At 36.8% G+C, this 27,977-nt stretch overlaps 1 protein-coding gene across 1 annotated transcript in view; it reads right to left on the bottom strand.

Annotated features, from left to right (window-relative positions):
- Positions 1–27,977, bottom strand: part of TRPM3 (transient receptor potential cation channel subfamily M member 3) — a 293,999-nt gene that overhangs the window by 134,226 nt on the left and 131,796 nt on the right. The window contains exons 2-5 of the mRNA XM_075726277.1: positions 14,734–14,813; positions 13,851–14,055; positions 5,201–5,414; positions 2,082–2,206 (exon numbers count right to left, since the gene is read on the bottom strand). Coding sequence (XP_075582392.1) covers positions 2,082–2,206; positions 5,201–5,414; positions 13,851–14,055; positions 14,734–14,813 — 624 coding nt within the window. The remainder of the gene's footprint in view (positions 1–2,081; positions 2,207–5,200; positions 5,415–13,850; positions 14,056–14,733; positions 14,814–27,977) is intronic.

The raw sequence follows: 27,977 nt of genomic DNA, 5'->3' as shown, positions 1-27,977 counted from the left end.
CACTTCACAGCATTCACCTCTAATGAGCCAGTCAATATAGTACACTTTGATTTTCAAAAACTTTCAAAAAGCTTCCTCATGAAATGCTTCTGAAGAAACTTCACACATTGGGTAACAGGGGGGAAAGCTGAGGAGAAGGGAGGGAAATTAGTAAGAAGGAAAAGTTAATTTTTGCAAACAGAGTGTTACTAAGAAGATTTAATGTCATAAGTGGCCTACCTCAAGCTGGGTCATGTTCTGTTCAACACAGTTGTATTTGGGTTAATAGAGTGTGAAAAGCTTACAGATATTTCAGTGGACTATGAAGAGTTAAAGAAAGTCGTCATAAAGCAGCCTGACTAGGCAATAAAACAGAAGATGAAATTCAATATTGGTAAGCATAAAGCAATACCATTACATGTGCATTAGAGATGGATAAAACCAGAAGTGCTTCAGCATTGCATCATGCCATTGATCAATCACTTTATGAAAATATTAGGGGCCAGGAGGTTTGGAGGAGAAGTTTCAATTTTATCTATCACAGTTACATTTTGGAACTATTTTTGTCCTTAGTGATGACCCTATAATTGTAATCCTACTGATATAATTGTGTCTGCATTAATGGAAGACTTTATCCAAATTTGTTTTATTTACTGTTTTTTAAACTTTTTTCACTTTCTGCCTGATGATCAGACTAAGTATTAACCTTCTTTGATTTACCAGAAAGCTTTTTTTTTAAAAAAGTTAGCATACAATTTCTTGTTTTCCTGTTAAATTAGAAAGATATTTAGAGGAAAAGGTCTCTTAAAGAAATCAGAAAGCGGGGGTGGGAGGGGCAGCTCCAGAGCCCCTTTAAAGGTGGTGACTAGCTGAGAACAGAAGTAGGTAGCTTTCCAACAGGTGGATATAACTAATGGAGGAATAACAATGTCCCAAAATTCATGACTAATTTGATGTCCTTTCTTGCCTTCTTTCTTCTTGCAATGCTTCCAGAACTCTCTGCATAGTCAGTAAAGACTGCTTATTTGAAATTGATGTGTACATTACACTTCTTTAACAACATGCACTTCATCTTTGTGATTAACTATTTCTGCTAGTCATCTTTTGCACTGCAAAAAAAGTTTGTATATGCTGGTAACCCTATTATACAAGCTGGTGGTATTAGAGTACAAAACCCCATGCTAATACAATTCCCCCTAATGGCTATACTTTAGTAGTGAATTGCAATGAATTCCAGATGGATCAATTTCTTCATACTCCTTGTAATTCCTTCTGACCTAACTGATAATTGAATCTTCTTCCCCTCCCCAACTTGCTAACAGACAAACATACAGAGAAGAATGGTTTAGAGTAATGTAGACAAGAAAAACATTCATTATGCAGAATGAAGACTATAACTCTTCTCCACTCAAAGTTAGACACTGTTTCTCAGGCAGATTGCTTGGGAATGAACCAGAGGTGAGGTAAAAAAAAGGGTTCAGAAAAGCTGCAGGTAACATATAACCAGTGTAAGTAAACTATTAATTGGGGGGTTAATCTTTCTGAGTGACAGTATAGATTTAAAAGAGAAGAATGATGTGAAAGAGTACAATAAACATGGACTCTGCCCTTCAGAAGGTGACTGAAGTAATGATTCCTTGAGGTCTGATCTCATGTCCAATACATTTATAAGACTTCACAACTGCAGTAATAAAAATGTATAGCACAGCATATATTATATGGGAGACAGTCTGTAATTCTGAGTTTAACCAATGCATCATAGTATTGTTTCACAATAGATCAGACTTCAAGCTTTGCAATCAGTGTTTTCTTAGGCACTTTTCGGGGTTCATAGTGTTCTAAGGATGAAACTTTAATATATTTTCAAGAATAGCATATGACATTTTTTATAATTTATTTTTAAAGAATATACACTGCAGGAATTTTTATTGTTGCCATGTCAAAACTGCTATCAACCGTAATGGAAAACCTGTGTGTGTATTGATTTTTTGCTGCAGACATTAATTCTATGAGGAATTGTTAAGTGAGGGATGGAGAAGAAAGGAAAAATAACTGGAAGATTTATATATATTGGAGGTGATCTATGTCCATATAGGGCTTACATCTTTGCCAATCAGATCCTCTTGATTTTCCACAATCCCCCAGGGAGCTATACCGATGGTGCAGATCTTCCCTCGAGATTTTGAGGCATGATCTTTCAGCGCATCTCCAACATGTCGAATGACTCCTGGGAAAGAAACAGCATAAAATAGAAATTTGTAATTATGTACTTTTCTGTTCATTATGGTATGGATTTAGTATAGAATTCTTTTTTTAAGGAACACACATGCATATACTTACAATTAAGTAAAGCTATGAATACATTCCTATTAATTATTATTACAGTAATACTATAAGTACATTTTAGCTAATCTAAAAATATTAAATTAAGTAGCAAGAAAAAATTACACAGCTCTAGAAATATGGATATGTTGATGGCTGACTGTAACTTGTTTATCTGCACTTGTGTTCACAAATATATGTGCATGCAAGCATTTGTATTCTTCCCAAGCGCAGAAAGAAACACAGGAATTAACCCGCCCTACAAGTACCCCACCCTCCCCCCCCGAAGTGTAAGTCGCATACATGTTCTCTTCTGTCTGAATAAAGGATGGAAATGTGAAAACATCATTACACTACTCTGTGGTGAGCTATTCTACCACTCCCTCCCAACAAACTCTGTCACCCGAGATAGCTTCCAGTAGAGTATTAGAAACCCCCCTGGGGATCAGTGAGAAAACAGAAATTAGCACAGAGAAAATGACTGCTCCCCAGCTCTCTTCCAAGTGCTTTCTGATAACGCTCCTTGCATGCTTTAGGCCAGCTTTGTCAGTATTTCAGTGGTATCTCTGTGCAGAGGACAAGTGCTATTCCTCCTTTCTTTTCATAAAATGTTTTTTTTACCTACTATCAGTAACTATTTTTGTGATGTGGCTGCACTGCGGAAGACCTGTGGATTTGCTACGGATGTTATTTGCTACTCAGTTTCTGTGTTTGCTTCTTGTTCAGATTCCACAGTTTCAAGATGACTGGATTGGAATTACAACAGCCACACAATAGATGTGATTTTAGTGGTAGGTTTTCTGCACTGTAAATGAACCATGTAAGAAAAAACCCCACAACCTAACAAATCTTCTAAGTCCTGGAGTCTAATTTCCTTCCTGTGGTGGAAAAGGAAAACAAGACCCTATACCTGCAATCAGCTATGAATTAAACGCCGATCCAGAAACCCAAAGGATTCAAAGCAGAAAATCTGTCCAGACGGCAAAAAATTCTGCTATTTAGAATAACCAACTTTTGGCATGACATGAATATTCAGAAGAACTTATTTAAGGTATTTAACAGCCATGGTTATAGCCAGGTATGCACCATCCCTGTCCATCACTGGTTCTCAGTCCAACAGCAGTATTTAAGGATTTTTCAATTATACCTTTCCTTAAGAGAAATCTGATTTAAAAATTCATCATCAACAGAACTGACTGTACTCAAAAATTCTCAATCTGTACAATTTCACATAGAGATAAAGCACTTAATTTTCACCTACACAGTTTGAAAACCTAGCCTGGGAGCAATCAACTGCTTTGCTCCAGAAATCAAAAACAGCAATGAGAGGTAACTGACAACACAGAACTGCTTCTGGAGTTATATGTTTCTGAAATAACACACAGCAACTTGAACTTGTTTTGTCTAGACAATTTTTGATTACAGGAAAAAAAATCCTTTTCAACAGTAATTATGTTGACTTTCCTGGTTCATTGGTATTGTGTTGGTATTTGCAAGTACGATGATTTGAAAAATGGTATGAAGCAGTTATGCATTTGCCAAATGCAAATGTCATAGTCGTTGTTTACAAAATTTCTGTAGATTGATTTCTGCAGTTTCTGTGGTAATCCACTGCCATGAGCATACAATAGCTACAGTTTTCTAATATGCTTTTAATCTAAAATTTATATCTGTCTCTGCTATCACCACTACAAGTGTTTCAGGCAACTAGCATAACTATTATCACCACAGTACACAGGTCAACATTTAACCTGATTTTCTTACTTATTCGGCAGAGATGTGGGGGATATTACATACATGTGAGTCTGTCTATTTATCTATCTAACACTCCAGAAGCTATCTTCTTTGCTATTTGCATTGCTGCTGGGAAAAAAACTGATTTTTTTTAAAAATTTGATGTGCTTTGGAAACTAAAAAGCCCAAGACTCCTATTAAGCATTCATATTCAAATATGTAGGAGTTGATCCACAATGCACTAAAATTAATGCATGATAGTGTGATTACAATGTTTTCCATAGACAGTAAGAGGATACACTCTGTGGTATTACTAAAGTAATAAATTATAGTTTTGTTACTGCAGCAAATGAGAATCACACAAGAATTTACAAGTACATGTCCTAGCTCAAAACTTTGCATTTATCTCTAGCAGAACGCTTTGAGTTTCCCCTCACTCTCTCCTCCTTTCTGACTCCTTCAGGGAGGGTAACTGGGAAGCCACTGCTCAACCTTTTTTATCTGGAGAACTATGTTTTGCAGCTTGTTCCTAAAATCTACATACTGTCACCCAGCAGAGCTGCGCCAGCTGCTATTTTGGGTCATCAGGACACCCATATGGTATGTTACAGATGTTCCTAACTCTGAATAGTAATGGCAATGTTATTACACTTGCTGCAGGGGTAATAGAAAAAAATTAGTTCAGGCTGTCTACTACAAAGGAAAAAGTGATACTTATTCACAATATGGTTTTCCACAAAGTCCACAAAAGAGAACCTTTTTTCCTTTCATACTTCAGATCATCTTATAAGAGAAAAGAAAGGTCTTTTTTTTTCTTTTCCTTTTTATCCAATAACAGTTTGACTACTCTGGTTTCTGGTTAGTAGTCCCTCCCTGTAACTTACTGTTGATCTTATAAAGTCTTCGCTGGCAATATACTAATATAACTGCCTCACAGGAGGGTTTATATTCAGCTCCCCAGTGTGCTTTTCATGCTTTAGCAAACCTTTTATTTTCTGGTAGCAGCCAGGCTGGTATGAACTTGGCATTTTCTTGTTTGCATGTAGTACAGTCAACACTAATAAAACAAAACATGGAATGTCTTCTTAATCTCACCAGTCCTAATTTTTTTCTGTGATGAAATCTCCTAGATGCCACTGTGCTTTCATTTCAATGTTGCTGTTACCTGTGTTTACTCCTCCAGTGAATATCCATGCTCCAGTTGTCATAGCAGCCTTAATGAGGCCCTTTCCAAAGACTTGCTTGAGTTTTGGCTGAAGCTCAAAATTCTGAAGGCCCCCGTGCACAGAGATGAGAAGTTTAGGGAGCTCAAGCTGCCACTCTTTGGTCATCAGATGCAGAAGAAGGTCAGGCTTTGTGTCAAAAGACACACGTACATACTGCAGAAATAAGGGCAGTAGTAGAGAAAAAAAGATTGGTTATACTCACTGGTTCCTAATACATATGATCTATGCCCAATAGATCACTGAAAAAAGGCAACCTTTATGACACAAGCACTAACTAATTGCTAACTTGATGATTTTTCAAAAGTTAGTGAACTAGGGAACTAAAAATAATGGAACACTTGCAATTCACAGGCTGGTCAATTTTCCTTTATTTAGGAAATTGAGTTATTAATTGTTTCAATGCTTGAAAGATAAATGTCTTTAATTTATGGATGCAAAAACTAGAGCAAAAATTTAAGTGGTGTGCCAAAGAAGACCTAGGTAGACAGAGTCACAACTGTGCATTCACTTATTTTTTTTATTATGCATCTTATTTTCAAATTAACAAAATCAAGCTCTCAAAAGGTAGGAAATAACTGAAACAAGCTTGGTTGTTAAAGCACACATAAGTTTAAACTGAGCAAGGCTACTAAACAGGTACTTTTCAGATGAATGAATGTTAACTTATGACTTACAGACTGATTTGTATATATTCATGAATTTGGCTAACAAGGCAGAGGACCCTAAAGTGCTTTGAAACACATTTACACATTTCCAGTTCTTGGCTCTTCTGTGCTACATCTGCAGCATTTTGCCCCAAGGCAGATCATGCCCACCTGTGTGTGCTCAAAGATAACAACTTCAGAATTTCTACAGCACTACCATGTCGCACACATACCTGTCTCTTCCTGACAAGCCTTTCTCTCTGGGCTCTTTCTCCTGCTCTTTCTGTTGCTGATGTATGAAGGGTTTCACAAAGCCCGTGACAGGGCAGATGATACTTTTTTGAATTCTAGTTGCATAGCAGAAACAGGCTGTAAGAGGATAAAATTCTTTCTATAGCTGGTAAGATCTGGAAGGACCCTCTTAATTGAATAAAATAGGTTATAGAAAGCCACTCATCTATCAAACTTCTGATTGAAACAATTCACACAGAGTTACTTCTGTAGTCTTTCCCTTGACGGATTGTCAGCACAGCCATCAGGTGTATAACACAGGCACCTTTGCTTTCAGCTAGAGGAATGCCTAGTTTTAACTTATTTATTGTAACATGCCAGGTAGTATAATATCCACACATAGTATGTAATCATTTTGTTCCTTTTTTAACATGTCTAATCAGTTTTGCTTGCCAAAAGATTGTTCTTTTTTAGTAAATTGTATGACAGCAAAGTGAACTCCTTTCTAGTTGAATACGAAATAAGGACTTGACTTTGTCCAGAAGAACTTGCTAGTGGACAGGTTTCTTTGCAAGAATGGATTGTTACATAGTGAGCAGCCATTCTTAACATTTCTGGAAGCAGAAGCCCATTTGGGCAAATAGTTACAGGGAAGCAAGGGGGACACAGTCAAATGAAAAGCTGAGCAAGAATTTGGGAATGCACATTCACCCCAGTGCAGCAGTAATGTTCTCTGCAGCAGCCAGGCAGATTCATAACAGCTAATGGACAAAGAACATAAAATATTCATGTCTGGCAAGAGCATAATGTACCCTTGAGCTTATATACACATGAACTGCTCCTCAGTAGCTGCCCATTCAATTTTCTACATGGGAGTTGAGAGAATCTTGCATGGCATCTGATCCCACTGACCAGATGGTGAAACTAATAATTTTTATTAGGATTCAAGGGCTGTCAAAGTTTTAACACACCAGAGGGGTTGTAAGGAGGCTGATTCTTATTCTCTTTGCTCTGCTTTTAGGGAAAAAGAGTTGCAAAGGGCAATGCCTTGTTAACACTGCAGGCATTAATAGATAGACAACATCCTTCAAGGGACCTACAAGAAACCTCTGCTGTTCAAACTATGGAGATTACGTTCTGGGATCACTGGTACGTTATTCTGGTTTTTGGTGAAGACACACTGGAAGTTTTAAGAAGATAATTAAAGTGAATTCATATTAGTAATGGCCATACAAATTTGCTGAAAACTGAGGCCACTGCATCATCCAGGATGATCTTAAGATGAAGGCACAAATGTCATTAGATATGTATTATCTAATCCAGCCAGTGACTGGTTTTTTGATTCCTTAGCATTGTTTTATACCCCAGAATGTGTGAATTTGCTGTCCCTACCTTCTTCAGACTATTTATTAATTGGCAAAAATCTCTTTCACTTTCTTATCCACTAAGACCTCTGAATTTCAATAAATATAAATCTATAGAGTGAATCACAAATTTAGAAGAAATATTTTCTTACATTTATTTGAAATGTAGTCATCTTTTATTACAAACAACTGCTTGTTCTTTATACTGCAGGCAAAACTCCTCTATACTTACCATAGGAATTCTTATTGCTTTATAAAGAGGAAATTTAAGCAAAAACAAATCTGAAAGTTTTTTTCATGTAAATTAAAATTTAAATCATTGTGGATAAGCTTTACTGTTTTAGAAGTTTTTTGAGAAGGGCAATGGCACCAAACACCATGATTTTTCTTATGTGCACAGGCCTCAGTTTTTATGACTGATTAATTTTTGCTCTTACAGAGGCCATTCTCAGTTTGGTATGCTTGGGATTACTCTTTTGCCTTTACTTAACATGTTAACTAGTATGTACAAGAGAATTCTTTTGTCACCACTTTCAAAGTATGCATTAAATTATGAATAAACACTCTTAAGGCCATTTTTGTCCATATTAAATATTAATTTCTTTCAATCTTGTAGCAGAATATTTTGCCTTTTCAGTCTTTGTTTAGAATCTTAATGAGTATTTCTGCCGTTCCTGAATTCTTTTGCTATAGCCTCCGGGGGCAGATTTGAAATTTAAATGTAAATCTAAGCTAAACTACCACTCTGTTACCCTGAAAGTCCATGTCTGGTGTATCTGTCAGCTGTAGAAATGGTCAGTTCTAATGGTAAATGATTTAATCCCTTCTTTATGGAAGTGGTGTTTGGATAGGATGCAAGACTTCAGTTGTTACGTGTCAGCAGAGCAGAGCAAGATAGAATCATAGAATAGAATCACAGAATCATTTAGGTTGGAAAAGACCTTTAAGATCATCCAGTCCAACCATTAACATAACATTACCAAGGTTAGGAAGCAAAAGCACAGTTTTGACCCACAAAACCTATGGACTGACCTGACTGACATCAGCATAACACTGTGAAATGATAAATCATCAAGTTCAAGCTGTCATGCCCATTTGATCCCTAAACTAGCACAGAAGTAGTCAGCAAGGGTACCATTTGATGCCACTAGTTGTTTCACTTTTTTATCAAGTAGTTTCCCAAAAAATAACTGTGCCTATCATCAGTCAAACAGCCAGATGCTTGCAAGTAGGCCCCCAATGACCTAGGGCAAAAGGCAAAGTTCCTGAGCAGTAAAATTACTACTCTGTTACTTAAGCACAGCTACCTCATTAAAGTACATGCTGAATGATTGCAGATGAGAGCCTCAGCGAATAAAATAGAAAGATTCAAAACTTTATTGTATTTCTTCAAAGAAAATATCTTCAGAGAACGTTTTGTGTTCTAGTGTTGCTCTTTTGTTTCTCTTTGATGCATGCAGGCACTGGGTGGCTATTTCACCTACCGTATCATTGCAGACATTTCTTCAAGCTAAAGACTGATTCCCTCAAAGTGTGACCTTCACATAAAAAACAGGTCTGATGTAATTCTCACTGAATTAATCTCTTAGACTGGAACTGGATGGGTTCTTTATAAGTTAATATTCTTCTTAACATGTTAAGGCCTCATCCAAGTTCCACTAAATAGTCAGTGGAAGGACCCTCATTGATTTATATGGGCTTCAGATAGATGTTTTTCTGTGTTATTTCCACTTTTTCTTCATGTAGGACACCATCTTTTAAATTCAGTAAATGTTGCTTAAGTATTAATTTACTACAACAAAAAAAAAATGTTTGCTGCCTTTTTCATGGTTTATGCAAGTTACAGGATTATCTCTCATTTTTCCTCTCAAAAGCACTGGTGGCTTTTAAGATCCTTTTTACACAGTTTTGATAAAACTCATTATATTTTAAAAGCACAAATATACCTTTTTATGTGGCTGATTTCCAAATATCCTTGATAAAGTATAACGTTTTGATGATCTGAATATTTGAAAGCCTCTCGCAGACTTATGTCACTGTTTATGTACACTGGAATTCTACTGATGTTCTTTCATGTTTCCATGCACCATAAGAAAGGTTAAGCTTATAATACTGAAGTAAATTTTATTTCTGCAAACATATGTTAGCTTATTATTGTGCATATTAAAAGTATCATTGGAATGCATTTAATTAGGAGGAATGTATTTAACTCACTAACGCTTTTCAGACAGCCAACTTCCACCTAATCTTGAAAAAACCATGATCAAAGAAATTTCAGTTCTGTAAAGAGCGGTCCTTTAAAAAAGGTTGATATGGAATCCAGGCACACTAATTAAAGAATGTGAAGGGGGTTTTTGAGTGCCAAAAAGCAGATAGTAAATTAAAAAAACTGGCTTAGTTTGATCACAAGTTCAGTGCAAAATGCATCACAGCAAGACTGTCATAACTGGTCTGCTAATGACCAGAATCTATTTTGAAATTGTTCAGAATATTACTCATAATTGGAATGGAATCAGTCACATTAGTTTGATAATTGCTCTCAGAGTAAAAAATTGCCAGTACATAGTTAGATGAACTTATCCATGTTATTTCTTAAACTACTAAGAGCCAACTGATCACATTTTATTGATTTTCCTACCTTTTTTTAATCCACTGATTTATCGTAAAAGCTGTTAATAAAGTTTACGTATTTACACATCCCTCTCAGATCTTTTTACAGTTGGCAAAATTGAAAATCTGCCTTAAAAACAATGTAAATGTGAACGCCAAAACTGTTAAATGTCTTTCTTAAACATTAATTGGATGAGCTACTTGTAAAGAAATATGAGATTGATAAGAGATCTAAAAACAACAGTGTTGTTGCAGGATCACCTGTGCTTACATGAAGACTGAAAGAAAGGCCTCTTTAGTAATGGATCTCGTTAACCAATGTTTCAGTCTTGGCTATACGTTTCTTTATAATCTGCTGCACTCTCAGCTATTCACATTACTGATTTAAGTAGCTTAGTGCAGCCTCACTGAAGACATTTTAACAACTCAATGGTATTAGCAAATTTCATGCTGCTTGAGAATTTTTGTTCTATGTGGCTGTGGAAATGAAATTAATGGCACAGTCAGTTCTATTGACAATATGTAAACTTACATGGTCTTTTGTTTTGTTCCAAATCCATATGTTCTAATATAATTTCAGTGTAATTTTCATTTTCATAGCTAAAGATGCCCCTGTTAATTGCCAGGTGGCAACTGATATTATATCACTGCATTTGTAGCTTGCAAATATACATGCAAAGTATAGATATATTTACTATTGTATTTGTATATCTGTTATTAAAATCTAATTCTGTTACTTCCAAAGGAGAAAATAATTATCTGTCAGTCTTACATGCACTAATCTGTTCCACTAATTAACTACCAGTTTCCCAATTATAAATCTGAGGTTATGGTTTCCATTAATAAATCCCATCTCATTCTTTGTAGCCTGATTCAGAAAAAGTTACCAATTTTGCTGTTAGCACAGAGGAAGATAATACTACTCAGTTCTGTGTTTCCCTTGCTTAATAATTTTCATTCTGGGGCATCCGTTTCAGGAAATAAAGTAAGGAACAGGTGGTGAATTTCATGACAAATTCTTCCTCTGAGGCTTTCCTTGACGTTGGTCAGCTTGCTAAATCTCGCTGCTTTATAGCATTATCCTATTAGCCAATAGGCACAATATTAACCTACTATGTCAGCAAAAATCAGCTTGTGTGCTACAGTGATATTTGATATCCAGTAGCTAGAAAATAACTCAGAATATTTTTAGAAAAGAACAAATGTCCATTTACCACATTTTTTCCCTTTTCTCTCTTTCCCCCTCCCCTGTTGATGTTCCAGCTTCTCTGCTTTTGGGTTTGAGACTATATTGTCTGAGCAAGAAAGTTTCCAAGGAGTATTACATACTTGTTCCTTTTTCAAAGCCTTAGTTTTCAAGATAATTTAAATGTTCTTTTTTCCCCCTCCTCTGCTGGCAAAATTGGTTGGTTGTTTTGACTGAGCAAACTCTTGGCTTTTACAGAAAGCTTTTGATTTGTTAAGTTTTATTTAACATGGGAAAGACCTTGTACCCAGTAAATTCAGAGATAAGAGTTTCATTCTTTCTATTAATAAAACTACAACTAGTCAGGCAGCTTTTTGACTATAATCTACCCTAAAATAACGTTTGGGGCTGGAAATATGACTATAAGGGCACCTTCATACTGCTTTCAGTGACAAATACACTATAGTATAATGAAGCTCTTTATTTTGTTTCCATTTAAAAAAATGCACTATTACTGGTTATGCAAACCTCCTTATTTGTGCTTTGGTCACATGAAAGAAGTTTTTCTCATTGGTGGTAACCAAGCAGGACACCCATTAAAGAGATATTTAGTGAGTTGTTTAATTTGAAGCACTTTTCCCACTAGTGGGATGAATGAATTTCTGGAGCTTTGATAGACTTATTTAATTAATGAGGAATTTGGTTGTTCCCATGTTTCAGGTGGGGTTTAATGACGATGAATAGATGGCAGATGTGGCTATCTTTCTGATTCTAGTACTGTCAAAATAAATCCAGAGTTTTTCCAGCAATAAATGTTATGTCTGTATTCATCCCTAAGTTTTAACTTCTTATTTAGGTCTCAGATTTTTAATCCCTTTTTGTCTCCTTTTTTCTAAATTCTTTATGGTTTCATTCCTGACTGCACTCTGTGACAAGATTTTTCTTTCCTTCCAATTTTACCTCCACAGTTTCACTTCAAGCATATTTCTTTGAGCACACAGCATATACCTTGGCGCATCTCCTGTTTTCTTATGGCACTGTGCCAGGACACCAGAATCCCAACAAAGACCAGAAATCCTCTAGAGAAATTGGTATCAACAGCTTCCCTAAACCCTTCATCATTTCTTGGCTGTTCAAGATTACTTTTGTCTGGGCAAGGCAGTTTATTGCTTTATAGCGATCTTCGAAGACATCACCAAAAAATCACTAGTGACTACCCTTTCTCATAAAGATATTTAATGCAAAGTACCCATATATGGTTAATAGCAGGATGGTTACTATATCTCTGAATCTTTCTCAGTTTTGATGAAAAGCATTTGGGTTTGTTCCCACTCCTTGTGAAGATACCAACAGCAGTTTTGTTCATTTCAGTGCCGAGGGAGGTGTCAATTTATTCACACTAAACAAATGTTATTTACTGAATCTGAGTCTCTCTCGAGTAATGGCCTTGCAGATTTTTAGGTGTTTGGTTATCAACTGAACATAAGGTGTCTGTGACACTCTCAGAGAAATGACCTAATCTATCTGTTTCTTGGTGCGACAGTATTTTCTGGTTTCTATCTAAATAAGCCATCCATCTGGGTGAACAGAACCATGCACTCAAGTAATCGTTCCATCTCCAGCACCCATGTATCCGAGGAAAATATCTGGCTCTTGCTGGCATAGTACCTGAGCTCTTAATTGTCTCCGATCCATCAAGTACCATGACAGATCTGAGAGACCTGCTGGGAATAATTCAGGCAAAGAAGGTACTGTGTTGCTGGGCAGGTTATTCTGCAGAGCACCCAGGGGTTCTGCTTCTGCCCTCACTGCTGCCCAAAGCAGTGTCTTGGCCACAGTGTGCTAGGTACATATTCATCTTTCATTCCCAGTGTCCCAGGTTCTGCAGTTCAGATAGAGCCAGAGAAATTCTTCCTTTCATGTAATGCCACATACAAGAAATAACATGCATGGGTTAGTGTGGGTGCTGGAAACACCTCTCCAACTTAGTGGAGCAATGCCTTCAGATTAATAGACTTCGGTGTCGCTCCATAGCGTTGTATTATGATTAAGTGACTTGCTCAAGGAAATCTCTGGCAGAATATGGATTTCCCAGTTCCTAGCTTAGATGCTTGCTGGGCTGCTTATTTCATTGAAAGATGAACTAATAAGTTTAACTGGTCTATCCTCCAATATATGTCTGGAGGCATATTAAAGGAAATTTGGTATATTTCAAATTTGTCAGCCTTGCAGACACACCCAGCAATGGGAAACCATAGCTAAATTCTAATTTTTTTCAGAAAAAGAGGGATGGCTAGCCATTGGAAGAAAATTGAGATAGGAGCACATTAGTATGTCTTCAGTCTTCATAAAGGTAGCCCCTCTTACACTGCACTCTAGCTTTTACAGTCAATTCTGTTCACCAATTCTTTGGCACATGATACATAAAAACATACGGTATGGTCTTACACTAAATAATAATTTAAAATGAAGTTAATAAAGAATGATGTTTATTCTTTGTGAATGCCTTTTTTGTGCTAGCAGCATTATTTATCTAAGAGAAAAACATGGTTACCATGGCTTTATTGGAGTGGCCTCCTCCTTGGAACTCAATGGTTCCAAAAGCATCCGTTGGGCTGAGCTGCGTGTGCTTGCTGATGGACCACTTCTCTGACTGGATGTCATTGCGGGTAAGCCTGCTTTCATTTTTCTCATTCTGAATAACAGAGATGCTTGGAGTCAGTCCAACATGCTGACCTATTAGACGCCCACAGCAACACCTATGACATTAAACAAACAGAAAACTTGAGTCACGTGCATGTATAAACTGAACAGGGAACCAATCTATCTCAAATGGCCTACAAATCTTCAAAAAAATCCCCCTTTTCAACTCTGCTGACCATTTTCCTGCTATCGGAAGCCTCTACTTGTGGAAGCAACATAGTACAGATATTACCTTCTCTTTCTATGAACTTGTTTACTTTGGACTCTCCTACATTTCAATGAAATCATGCTTTGTTTTAAATACATACAAAATGAAACTAAAGAACATTTTCTACTGTCTTCAGATAACATCAGGCCAAATGATCAGCTTTTGCATGGACTAGCACCTATTTTAAATTGGTAGTTCACTGTAATTATTTTCTTTTGACAGTATTGTGTGTCATGCATTCAATTTAGGTAAATATTCAAGGCACTGAATATTGAGCTAAGAAGACAAGGAAATTAAACATAGGTGCTGATCCATCTGTGATTTATCTTTTTTTGGATGAAGTAAATTTTGAAATGTAAACAAATAGTGCCCATAGGAATCCACCACTCCAGATGCAATTCAACCACATTCTGATCAAATAAGTCTTTACAAACTATTTATATCCATATCCATATGTATGCATACATATATATAGACATTTCCTTGCAACTGACTTCCATTTTTCATACAAGTAGCATGCAATTACCTATGGGGGTCTTTGGTGCTGGGTATGATATGAACACATTCTCTCTTGTAAAATGCTCTTTCTATCCATGATTTCTGTGCCTAAAAAAGAGAATGGAAATATCGTGAGCTCTGTTCACTTATTAAACATAAGTTATAGGACAACTGAAGAGAAACTTCAAACATAAAAGAAAAATTCACTGACTTTGAAGATACACAGTGCACATTTTGCACAGAGCAAACATTTTCCATTAGAACTATGATTCCCTTCTAGAAGCACCCAACACAAGCTCTTAAGATTGTTTTCATATTCACTAGCCAGATGACTTCGATGTTGTCATTTATATTCTCATACCAAGAATCACTGGAGAAGAACTAACTCAACCTGTAAAGCTTTCCGCATGGCAGAGAAAAAACATACCCATTCATTAAAAATACTTTAAAAAATCTATTTCCATTTAGTGATACAACTAAGTCAGAGCTAATAAAAAAAAAAAATCTCAGAAACTAGAACATAAATATTTCACAGTAAAACTTATGACACCATTATTCCAATGCAATTTTTCATACAAGTACTGAGAATGCTGTTGAACATGGAGCCAGAAAATACAGTTTCATATGTGGACATCTTAATTTGGAAAAAAAAAAAAAGGAAGATCTGTTCCAGAAATGAGACACAAAAAACTTTGACACATTGAGTCAGATGACCAGCTGATGTAACCTCTAAAACTGATTGAGTTCAATGAAGCTACACCTGTTCATAACACTCATCTTCCCCCATATATTTGCAGGAAAGCAAGTAATTTCCCTCAGCGTAGCTCTAATTTTCAGATACACAAGATACCTTTTTTAAAAGAAAGATAGATGGGTAGGAAAGCAAAAAAACCCAGAACAACAAAGAAGAGACTTCTAGAGTTCTGAAATCTTTTTAATTATCCTCATTCCATATAATATGAATTAAACTCCCTAAAAGACTTCCCCAGATAGAATTCAATTATTTCATTTAATAAGGAGATGAGTTGAAACTTTTCCTTTCAAAATTCTTTTAAAACAGAAAAATTTTATAAAATGTATTTATAAAATGTATTTAAATAATAAAATTACCTATTTAATTACACAGCTTAAACAGAACTATAAACTATGAACCATAACTAAGTTATCTGAGAGTTAAGTAACTTGAAATGAGTTTTAGATAATTTAAAGGAAATCCGGGCATCTTGCTTCTATAAAAAGAGAAAATACAAAATTTCCTTTATAACATTACTTATGTAATGTTACTTTTTACTATGTAAGGTTAGTTAACCTATCTATTACCTTTACTAACTAATGTTACCTTATTAATTATCTAATGTTACCTTTTTGTCAACTCAATCTACATCCTGTTTTTCATGTTTAAACCCAGAAACCTGTGTTTCTGGGACTTTTGAAAATCATTGTGGGAATTTCTTGGAGTCAATGAATGTCACTAGTATAAACTATAAAGTGCCATAAGAATTTCTAGCTACGTTCATTACTTATCACTCTCAGTACATAGAAAGTTATTCTTTTGCCTTTTTTAACAGAAGATAATCCCTTACTGGATCTAGTTGTCACTCATGTTATGTAACAATATTTTATCTTTGATCTACTTGCATTTGCATTTGAAAAATCTGCTAGACTTCATATTTTGTAGGAATGGCAGACACCCTAACATGACTTTTACAGTCAGGAAAAAGAAAAGTCTATTAAAAATATTAAATAGAACTGTATTTGTTTGTTCTTCCTTACTGTAACAAACAGAAAATTAATATATTATAGAATGTGGGGCAAGGTATGTTTCATGTTTAAGCAAAGGACAGTTAAACAGAAATTCTGAAAAATATAAGAAAGTTCTACTTTACATAAGAGAGATTACCTTGAAGTTAATTTATTATAACTTCTAAATGCTTACAAGCCTATGATTCAGGCAATAATAATAATAATCATCATCACAGCATTGCATGTTATACAGTCAAATCAGCTTAGAAGTCTAGTGCACCATTGAGTAATTTCTCAATTTACTATTCTTTTCAGACAAAGAAAGGCTTTTTATAAACTAACTTTCTAGAACTGTCAAGGCATTCGGAGTGAACTTTATGAACTTCATTTGACCCTCTTACTGCAGAACTTTTGAATCTAAACTACATGGGAAAAACAGGGTTTTTCTTTTTGTTGAGTGTCATAGAGAAAGAAAGGAAGTTACAATTACTAGTCAGGTATTGTAATGTTAACATTTGAAATTACATACTTTACTGTATGGACCACACATTCTTGAAACTTCTCCCCTTCAAGCTCCAGGAGTACACAAGCTTTCTATATTGCCTTAAGACGACACACACTGGTAAGAAGCTGCCGATTTATGAAGCCCCTTTGTTGTATATATATACACAGTAACTTTTTGGCAAAAAAAGAACACTTGCAGAATAATGCCAGTTTTATCTTCATGCTTGTTTATTTTAACACTGCATACATGCCTGCAATATCCTTTATCTTCTCTAGAAAGCATGAAAAGCTTTTATAAGCCAACTTTTCTTCCTGGCATCCAAAATCAGCTCCTACTGCAAAGCTTACATAGCATGAGATTATCATTCATGTTGCCAAGAGTCCCTAAAAATATCCTTTATTAAATTTAATAAATTTAGCATACTTTTCTGCAATTTATCTTGGTGAATTTACTTACTACATAGACCTAATGTATCTTTTCTAAAGATGGCCACTAATTCAATTTCTCTAAGCCTCAAGATCCAATACAAAAAGGTGCCATAACAGGTACCTCACTGAAAACTTTTTTCTTTAGGTATAAAAAACAGGCTTTCAAAAACCAAGAAACTGACATTTAAAATTTGTTTTCCTACTCTTTTCATACAGTCTTTGTAAGTAGAAAAGAAACCCAGCTATGTTAATACAATAATAATTTGCATTTGAATTTTCATGATACTTCTTCAAATGTAATATTGCAAAAATAATAGTCTGATTTAAACAGTCCTTTATTTACATCGGAAAAAAAGACTTTCCAGCTTTTAGATCTCAAACAATATACTACCCTACCCAACACCGTCATAATGCCAAAATACATGATTTACTCATTTCATAATTCCTTGTCCTTCCAAACTAAAAAGAAAGCATCTGGTTTCACTGCCCCATGCCAGTTATCTTTCTGTGACAGAGACCATTTGCAATGAAATACAAGGTTCAGAGGTGTAATAAATTATGTTACTTGCTGTAAAGTCTTCACAACAAAATTAAAATAACTTGAGGAAATCAACACATTCATAACAAAACAGTCTGCATTAAACTCTTGTTTATAATGTAAATTAATAATGTAATAAAAAGTTTAGAAAACTACACCAAAGTATTTTCAAGAGTACTAGAGCAAGAAACTTCTCTTTCTCTTATTTCATAAACCCTCCTTCAGTATTAATTCGTAAGACAACTTAAAAGTCCACAGTGAATTCCTAAAGTACATGCCATACTTATACTTGGATTTATTTTACTCATAGTTTAGGTCTCCAGGTTAAGTCTCTCTCATTATTAACCTAGCTGCAAAATTCCACCAAGAACGCTTTTTCTCCCTCTTTACCTGAGCATCAAGCTTGGCGTTTAAGTCTGTCCCAGAGCAAACTCTGCTGTCCACGTTTCCCTGCCGCTGGTCATCGCTAACAAGACATTGGCGACTGCCCCCCGAACAAGGCGCTCAGTCCGTCTGCAGCACAGGGACGCGAGCGCGCGCGAAGCCCTTGCACCCATTAGCTGCTTGGAATGTGCTGGTGTGGGATTAGCCTCATTAAGGGTTCGGTGGACACTCACCCGCAGCCCCACAACGCTGCTTGGTTTGAACATCTAATCTGACGCCAAAAGAAAAACAAATCCCCTGAGAGCTCGGATTTAACTGGCACAAGCCCTGACGGGCTTTTTTTCCTCCTCTTCTTTCCCCCTTAGAGAGCGAGCTTGTGAAAGTGTGATAAGGTGCTCTGAGTTCTTAAGTTCAACCCAGGAAAACAAATCCTTCAAAAGAAACAGTGTACTACACTGGAAAGAACCTGAGCACACAAGAGAGATTGTTAATCTCCAAAGAATGAAACCAGTGTGTTTATTGGGTAACTCTGAGAAATCTATACACAGATGAAATATATTGCAATTAATCAACGATGGCATTTTTCCAAAGAAACTGGTGTTTGTCACTGTTTCTCACCACAGTTGCTGTAGGGTAGTGAATGTAACTTTTCAGAAAGTCATAAACGTAAACCTTTGTCTTTCAGAGACAAGCAACTGCATTGTTTTCAGCTCAATTAAAAGTTAGCAACTTAAAACACAACTTGAATGTTTACAAATTTGGGGACTACTTTACTGTACCCTCTTGATATCGGCACTGAAGGACAATCTTTGCACATGAACAACATTTACATTTTTTTTAAGTACATAGCAATTATGTGTGTCCAATTACTTACTTCAAGAATTTTCCAAATATAAAATATTTTTATTCTTCCCACCCCCCACAAGTTTGGATGAATTCCTCTCTACTCCCACGTACATACCCTCCTTTCCTTTTCAATAAGGCTGCATCTAATGAATGGAAAACATTCTGTCCACCCTTGGCACTGGTGAATACACAAGCATTAAACTATTCTGCATGTACATTAGCTCTGATGTGTCCAGGATGGGCAAGGTGAGCATATACATCAGCTTCTAAACTTATACAATCACACAGGTTGAGAAGCTTCTGCTAGGCTGGCTAATCCATGAATTTTTTTTCTCTCTTGGTTCCCTGAGTTTTTTCTGTGAAATACATACATGCATTTTGTATGTCATGTGTATATGAAGTATGTACATATACACACCCTGTATGCATATATATTCACATTCTGTTCCAGCAAAGCTACGATCTGTGGGATTTCTCTACCATGCAGTTCAGAGCAACAGAGACCATGCGTACATCTTGTGAGATCTCTTTAGCACAGGATCAGACCAACAATGGTCTATGGAGAACAGCAAAGGTAGAGAAAGTAGCAATGTCAAGAGAGCGGCTAGTAAACAGCTCAATGAGGTTAAGAATGTGACTGGGGAGTCAGCAGGAAAAGACAGCTTGCATTTTAACACAAGGGAATTTGGTTTGGTTGAGAGAATGGAGAAAGAGTGAGGGGAGGAAAGGAAAGATTTCACATGATTGAGATAACTGAGTAAAAATCCAAATCTGGCTTTGAAGTGGAACTTCAGTACTTGGACTTGACAAGATTCTGGAGATTGTTCCTGGATTCAGTTTTCAGCTTGCAAAGTAACCTGGCACAGAAGCCACATCTTTCATCTTAAGAAATCAACACAAGCAACAACAGTTATACTCATTCACGAATGTCACCCGGAGGCATTGTGAAGGATGTTTTAGAGATAGGAACTTAGGTAGAGTTGGCATATGGCACTGATGCTACAGGAAATTACAACTGTCTTTGCCACAGTGCATTTAAAGATGCGTTAATGTTATGATCCTCTAGCAATGAAACTACCAGTGCCACAGATACTCCTGTATTTCGAGGAGTAATAAAGAAATAGCCAATAAGCAGAGACAGCTGTTTGTTTCAATGTGGTGCAGCTGCAAAATAGTTCTTTCAGAGGTGGATGCTGCACATTTAATGCTACAAACATACACATTATTTACATTTTCAACGCAGCTCACTCTTAATGAAAAGAACTCTCAAACAGCAGTTAGCAATGAACTCAGTGTTGACTCCTCATAAAAGAGGACAGCGAATATTAAAAATTAATCAATAGCAGAAATTTCTCAGGAAGATAAATTCTGGCAGATTTTGACATGTGATGTAGCTGGGATGTAACTGCTGACCTCTGAATTAACTTTATTTTAAAAAGAGCACCAAGAGTGAAAATTTTAGAAACTTCCAATTTCAGTGGCACAGCAGAACAGGAGGCAGTTCTAACCCTCTGCTTCCCAACTTTGTTTATCTCCAACAAGTAACCAGGTTATAAGGCAGGTTTCACTGAGGCAAGAGAGGTGGTGTTAAAAGCCTTTCTCTACCTTGCAGTTGGGCAGAGCAGCTGGACAGGCAATGGAGTATTACTGAAGCAAATTAGAGATGGGATTTGCAGGAGCATCTGGTGACTGAACTGCATCAGTGCTATTGCAAGCTGATGCGATTAGTGTTCCTTAATCAAATGGGCACTTTTGCAAATACCACTGTCTCTGAGTAAAGACCCTGTATCTATAAACTTCTATAGCTAGATTAGTACAAAGGATGGCAACGCTTCAACATAACCTTATTACTAGGTGTGCTCAAGCCAAATTTCTACCCTTCCTTTCAGCATTCCCCAATTATAAGCATTATAAGCACTTTTGTATCTTGCTTGAAGCATTAGGAACTGACCTCTCTGGACATAAAGACAGGGATCATTAGACTGTCCCAAAATGTTTCATTTTCTAACAGATGTTTAGTAGTAGTAGCATCTTAGAGGCTGGCCATCAGGCCTTTACCCATTAGAGCTGTACTTTTGTACATTTTGTTCTTCTAACTGATTTCCCAAACACTCTATCATCAGAGTTGTTCCAAGAACAATGTTGAATTGTCTTGAAAATCAAGCTGTATTCAGTACAGAGTAGGAGGGCATAGAATGCAGTTATTTATTACTACAGTATGTTACAGAATGTATCTGTTAGCATTGTTTACCAGATATAATTTTTACACTTCTCTTAGAAGAAATAGAGTAACTTAAAAATAATCAGAAAATCTTCACTTAACTAATTTATGATTTTAAGCATTATATCTGTAATTTTTCTTTCTTCAAGATAACAGAAATGAAAATTGTCTCTGTTAATGCTGCTATGCAAATTTGCATTTATGCTTTATATATTTTCAAAACATTATATAGACCAGGCATATGTGACCAGTCATTATCCATGCTATTGATAAATTAACTGGAAAGATTAACAGATATTTAAAAAAGACCGAGGGAGAATGATTAGATCCAAGAATTGGTGTAGACATCCAGGTTCCTACAGACCTCCTCAAGATCAGTAGAAGTGCAAGGGGAAAATTTTAAAGAAAAGCTTATTAAAATGAAGGATATATATTGTAAAGAACACTTGCAAAAAGTTCCCCTATTTCCTTCTTATGGTGCTGGCATATGAGGGGAAGAATTAAGCCTACTGACTTCATTCATGATGTTTCACCAAATCTGCTGTGAGATTAAAGTTGTTTAAATAAGTAAATAAACATTTTCTGGCATGAAAGCCCTACTTGATCAGATGGTGGGTTCCTTTAGCCTACTATTCTGTCTCTACAAATGCCATAAATAGGTGCTAGAGAAAAGGAAAACCATGTCAAATGTATATAAAGGCTTTTCCTAATAGTTTCTCACCTACCCACTATTTTCTGCTCATGGACTTCCTGTGTCATTGTGATTTCTATGTGTTCTGTAACCCTCCATGGGCTTTCCTCCATGGGCTTTCCTCCACAAACTTATCTGCTGATTCCATGCAAACTTTCAGTATCCTTAACATCCTTCTACCTGCTGCAGGGGGAATCAGTTCCTTCTGTTCGTTCTGAACGTTACTTCTCATACTTTCCCATGATGTTTATTACTGAGAGAGGCAGTGAACAGTCAATTCCCATCCATCATCTTCATACCAGTCATAACCATTTACCAAGTATTTCCTCACACAGAAAACATTTATTACCTTTTATGATCCTTGCTGCCCTTCTCCAAACATTTTCCAGTTAATTTTATCCTTCCTTCTGGGAGGCACCAGAACTGTACACCAAAAGTGCACAGATTAATATTGTGGTGTTGTGGTTTAACCCCAGATGGCAACTAAGCACCACACAGCTGCTTGCTCACCCACCCCCCTCCCTGATGGGATGGGGGAGAGAACTGGGGGGAAAAAAAAAAGTAAAACCTGTGGGTTGAGATAAAGACAGTTTAATAGGACAGCAGAGGAAGAGAAAATAATAATAATAATGATAAAAGAATATACAAAACAAGTGATGCCCAATGCAATTGCTCACCACCCACTGACCAATGCCCAGCCAGTCTCCAAGCAGCGATCGCTGCCCCCCAGCCAACTCCCCTCAGTTTATACACTGGGCATGATGCCATATGGTATGGAATAGCCCTTTAGTCAGTTTGGATCAACTGACTTGGCTGTGCCCCCTCCCAGTTTCTTGTGCACCTGGCAGAGCATGGGAAGCTGAAAAGTCCTTGACTAGTATAAGCAATACTCAGCAACAACTAAAACATCAGTGTGTTATCAGCATTCTTCTCCTACTAAATCTGAAACACAGCACTACACCAGCTACTAGGAAGAAAATTAACTCTATCCCAGTCAAAACCAGGACATGTGGCAAGTGGACGTTTACTGTTTGGGTATCTATTCCTTTCCTAATAATTCCTATAAAAAAATTGATTTGGTTTTCTCGACCACCACTGCTGAGCACTGTGATAATACTTTCACAGAAGTATCTAGCATAACCCCAATATTTCACTCCAGTGTGATTTTGATTCTCCAGTGTGAGAATTTATAATACAAATTGTAAACAACTGCTACAAAAATCAAGCTGTTTTAATCAAAGTCTGACAGAACAGGACTACACCTATATGAAGTTCTAATTTATGTCAGATGTAGCTTAACAAATCATAATGAAACGTGACTATCACAGAATTCTATAAGTGCACATACATAACTGGAAAGTGGAATATACAGGAAATATTTTTCTGCCATTCAGGACTGGCAGACTATTTCTCTTTTAAACCAGTAAACTTGTTTTTGGCTTCTAAAAAAGTGCAATTTTATTCCTAACTCCTCAAATTAAGGGAAGAAAATAACCTTCACATCAAGACAGATCTCATTGCTCTCTAATAAAAAATTGTGAGGTTAAAATGCACATGTAGGAGTTTTGCACTGAATCTAATTTTGGTCTGAACTACTTGATATCTAAATTGCTCATTCTACCCCACAAATGTATGACAGCTATAACATTGTCTGCTCTTTCATTAGAGTGGGATGGTTTTGCTAGCCACTGTGTGGTTGCTGAGTCGATGGAGCAATTAAAATTAAATCATGCATAATTGTATGGAAGGAATGGGGATTCCAGATGTTCCCCAAGCCCAAACATTCAAATGGACCAATTATACACCACTGTTCACATTTCATTTCATATTCCAGCCCTGCAGGTATTCACAAGACCCTCTTGAGCCCTCTGTATAATGGAGTCCCACAGGCACCCTTTTACTAGAATGCCTTGGTTGAGGTCCTGGTTTTCCCACCCTCTAGCCTTCCTCCAGACACCATTTTGGAGAAATGGAACAAGAAGAGAGCCAGTTATAAGAGACAAGACAACATTGCTGATCAGGTCTTTTGCCTCCCTCCTCTTCTGCTGAGCCAAACTCATCATTTTCTCACATGCAAAAGAAGGGAATCTTCCCTTAGCTGAAGAATGGAAAAATTCAGTCTGCCCACTGAAATACCCAGAAGGCAAAACACCAGAGGATGTTTCTTCTGGGCAGGGTAACATCCTCTTCCCTCTCTACACCCCTCTGCACCATCTCCTCCATTCTCTTCTCCTGGAGACTCCTTGTATCTAGGTATCTCCTATGGGTCATCCTGTTTGAAATGACCTTCATTCACCAAACCAAGGGCAAACATGATGCTGCCTCCTCTGCATTGTCCTGTTGATAACCCCTCTCTTCTATTTCACTTGGCACAGCATGAGGGAGTAACAGTTGGGCTCCTTGCAGGATGAACAGCCACCCCAGCTCCCTGCACAAACACTGTCACCAAATACACAGGGGACAAAGAAGTCCAAGGAGAAGGATCTCTCACCCTACAGCCAGTCCAGCATAGCTGAGATGCTTCTTAGGTTTTCTGTGTCATAAGGGGAAATTCTTAATTTTGCTTCTTGTTGGCATTTTGGAACTATGTGATTTTGAATTATATGAGCCCTTATTGTTCAGACCTGATAATGTCAGTTGTCTGATATGGAATAAACTAACAGCACTGTGCTGCTTCTGCTGATAATGATAGTGCCCAAGTTGCATATCTTGAAATGAAACATGTTATGATTTCTGATTATGTCACATCATTAAGCAGATAGGGTCAAGTGGAATTTGCGCTATTTACCTAGAAAAAATTGAACTGGTTTCAAGTCAAATAGGAAGATTTAACAATGCAGTCTAATTCCCATTATCTCTTTGGACTAAAAATTTTAAGTGGACTTAGCTGCAACCAAGAGAGATCTGGAAGCAGGTATTCTTTCTGTCAAGTCTTCATGCTGTAGCTTTTTACAGGCACAGACAAAATTGTAAATGTACCTACCCTTTCTACATGGCCCAATCTGATATACCAACATCTCATAAAAAGTAGGGATAAAATATTATGGAAATATTTCAGGTTGATACATTTTTTCATTCTTCAACGGAAATTTATTTATATGGCCTGCATTTTAAAGAGAAAACAAAACCAGCCCTGTAATTTTGCTATGAGATATTCTGAACTAATGTGACATTTTTTGAGATATTCAAGGTTGCTAGACATAAACTGCGACTGTCTGTCCAAGTTTCTCATTTTTGTCTTATAGTACAACTGTGTAGAGTCATGGACCTTCACTGCAGAAGTAGCAGGACAGAGATTTCTGCAAGGAAAGAAACTACAACAGATACATTTCAGAAAATGTAAGGGCAGATCAAATGGCTAAATATTAAACAAGCTAATAAATAATTAGAAACTGGTGAGATACAAAATTACATTAGAATTCCAAAGCATAAATTGAAAGAAACTTGCTCATAGTAGATGATTCCCCCAAATAGGCACATCTTTTCTCCTCCTTTTTTTCACTAATAATGCCTTTTTTTCCAAATGTCTCTGTTAACAGCTTCACAAAGAGACCATTTGGGAAGATTTTCTTAATTCATTATAGAAAATTGCAAACTGCTGCCAAATCAAGTGATCACTATTGGGATCAGAGGGACAGAAGAATGTGGGAGCAGTAATTATAGATGACTAGTTCACAAGACAGGGTATAGTAACACTCCAAAGACAGCACAGAGGACTTGCATTTATCACTTTCACTACGAAAGAAAAAAGGGCCAAAATTTTCAACAGCCACAAAACTTATTAATGTGGCTTCTTTTTACGGGAAATCTGACATGATGAGCCTGTAAGCATGAAAGCAATTTTGTAGTTTCTTCACCTTTTATATCCAGCCCTGGTTAAAAAAAGAAAAAGTCTTTAGGTATATAAATGGACACTAGAACTGGGCGTGGGAAAGAGAGTAAAAACACACTGCTTGAATCACATGAAGACTCCACAGCTCTAGTGCACAGCAGACATCCCCAGAGGGCTGAAATGACTACAACACTCAGCACAGACTTAATCAGAGAAACTGTTATCATGGGACAGCAATCGCCAGCAAACCATGGTTTACTCTAATTCACTGAACTCTGACACCAACTTAATCCTGCTCTAGTCTGGAGAACAATATGGCAGAACCTATGGAATTTGTCTTTACAGCACAGCTGCAAGGCATGTCCTCCACTGTGATGAGGTATTACCAACAAAGGTTCATCACTTTTGAAAAGATTTTTCTGGATACCACACAAAATCAAGTACAGGCAGCGAACAGATGATCACTGCACCCTCCATGCACAGAAATCCACAATCAGCGCTGATATTGGAAACCATTTAGAGCACTAACCACACGAAAACATGGGAGTAAAACTTGGGTTCTGGGCTGTAAACACACCATGCCAGGTGGAGAACTTGGTCCCCAGATTTTGGTAGAACTTCAGTCAGGATCTCTAGGCTTTTCTTGTAAATATCTTTGTGTCAGATTCATCAGCATTTGTGGACTGTGCTGGAAGGTAGGAGGGGTACCTTCCTGGACCACTCTTGCCAACTTTATTATACAAAACGTGGGTACTAAAGTGCACAGATCCTATATATATGTAGCTGTTTAATTTTCTGTCCTATAACCTGTGTTTCTTATGTTTTTTTTCCCAGTAATTTACGTACCAGATTTTACTGATTTCTGCCCTAGGAAACATCAAATACAGAAAGATACATTTTAGGCATGTGTCAAGCCCCATGCATCATTTAGAGTCTGATAGCCAAATTGTGGCATTGACAATGCTTTCAACTTTAGCTTGTTTATATACGTTCTTGTGAAGAGATGGCAGACATATTCTGAATGAAGTTACAATAATATTGTTCCCTCTAATTTGCCATTCAAATGACATTATAAAGAACAGCTCCAAATTTTTTTTGTTTCAGGTGTCATTTTTTTATTGTGTGATCTGGTGTGACATTTGATTTTAGTGATATGCTGAACTGAAACCAAATGTACTAACTCTTAAGTAAAGGGAAGAGTTTAATAAATGATGCCAGTGACATACTACTTGAAACCAAACTGAGTAAAATGCTAGCAAGCCTTGATACTGATATCAAATAGAGCTAAGGAAAACACTTCTCAGCAGATTAGGTCAAAATGGATATTTTGACTGACTCACAGTTGCCTTTCACCAACCATGAAAGTGGATGGAAGAAGTAAAGACAAGTTTCTAGACTTGAGAGCTTACATCCAAGTCACAGCTATTACTCTGATGTTGGCACTAAGCAGTATCGGGAAAGCATTCAGACATATAACACATGACAAAAGGTAAATGCTTTCTTTTCACTTTTGTTGCTTGTACCTGCCCATATCTGGTCAGAACAAAGAGAGAAGGTGCAGTTCCAGGAAGAAGCTAGAAGCACCACTGAGGTGGGCAGGGGAAGAGAGAGCAGCCCTCCAGCCTCCACAGTGACTCCTGCAGCCAGAAGCATGGCAGCTCTTTCCCCCGAACTCCCACTTTGGAAGGTTTGGATCCTTCCATACCACTGCATGGATAGCTATTCCTCTCCTCCCACTGCAGACCTTTCTTCTCTGCCTTGTCTGACACAATGCAATGGAAAATATTGGAGAAAGTCCTATGCTTCCTGATAGACCTTCTCCCATGCAATCTTAGTGGCTTTTTTTGTTGGGGAGGGGGATGGCTGGAGACAGAAAAATATTTTATTAATTAAAAATATCTTGTGCTAACTGCTTTAGCAAACACATAGCAAATCCAAAGTGTGGCTCTTATAAACCTGTTTTTAAGAAAGAAAACTTGCTCCCCAAAGTAACAGTTACATTTCTTTTAGAAACACTTCTACAAAGTTTGGCATTATAGTATTTTATTTCCTAGGGATTTTGGCATTATAATATTTTGGCATTA

This window comes from Pelecanus crispus, chromosome Z (genome assembly GCF_030463565.1).
Source record: "Pelecanus crispus isolate bPelCri1 chromosome Z, bPelCri1.pri, whole genome shotgun sequence".
NCBI classification, from domain to species: domain Eukaryota; kingdom Metazoa; phylum Chordata; class Aves; order Pelecaniformes; family Pelecanidae; genus Pelecanus; species Pelecanus crispus.
Note: the sequence above shows the minus strand (reverse complement) of the source record. Positions and strands in the feature narration are given on the sequence as shown.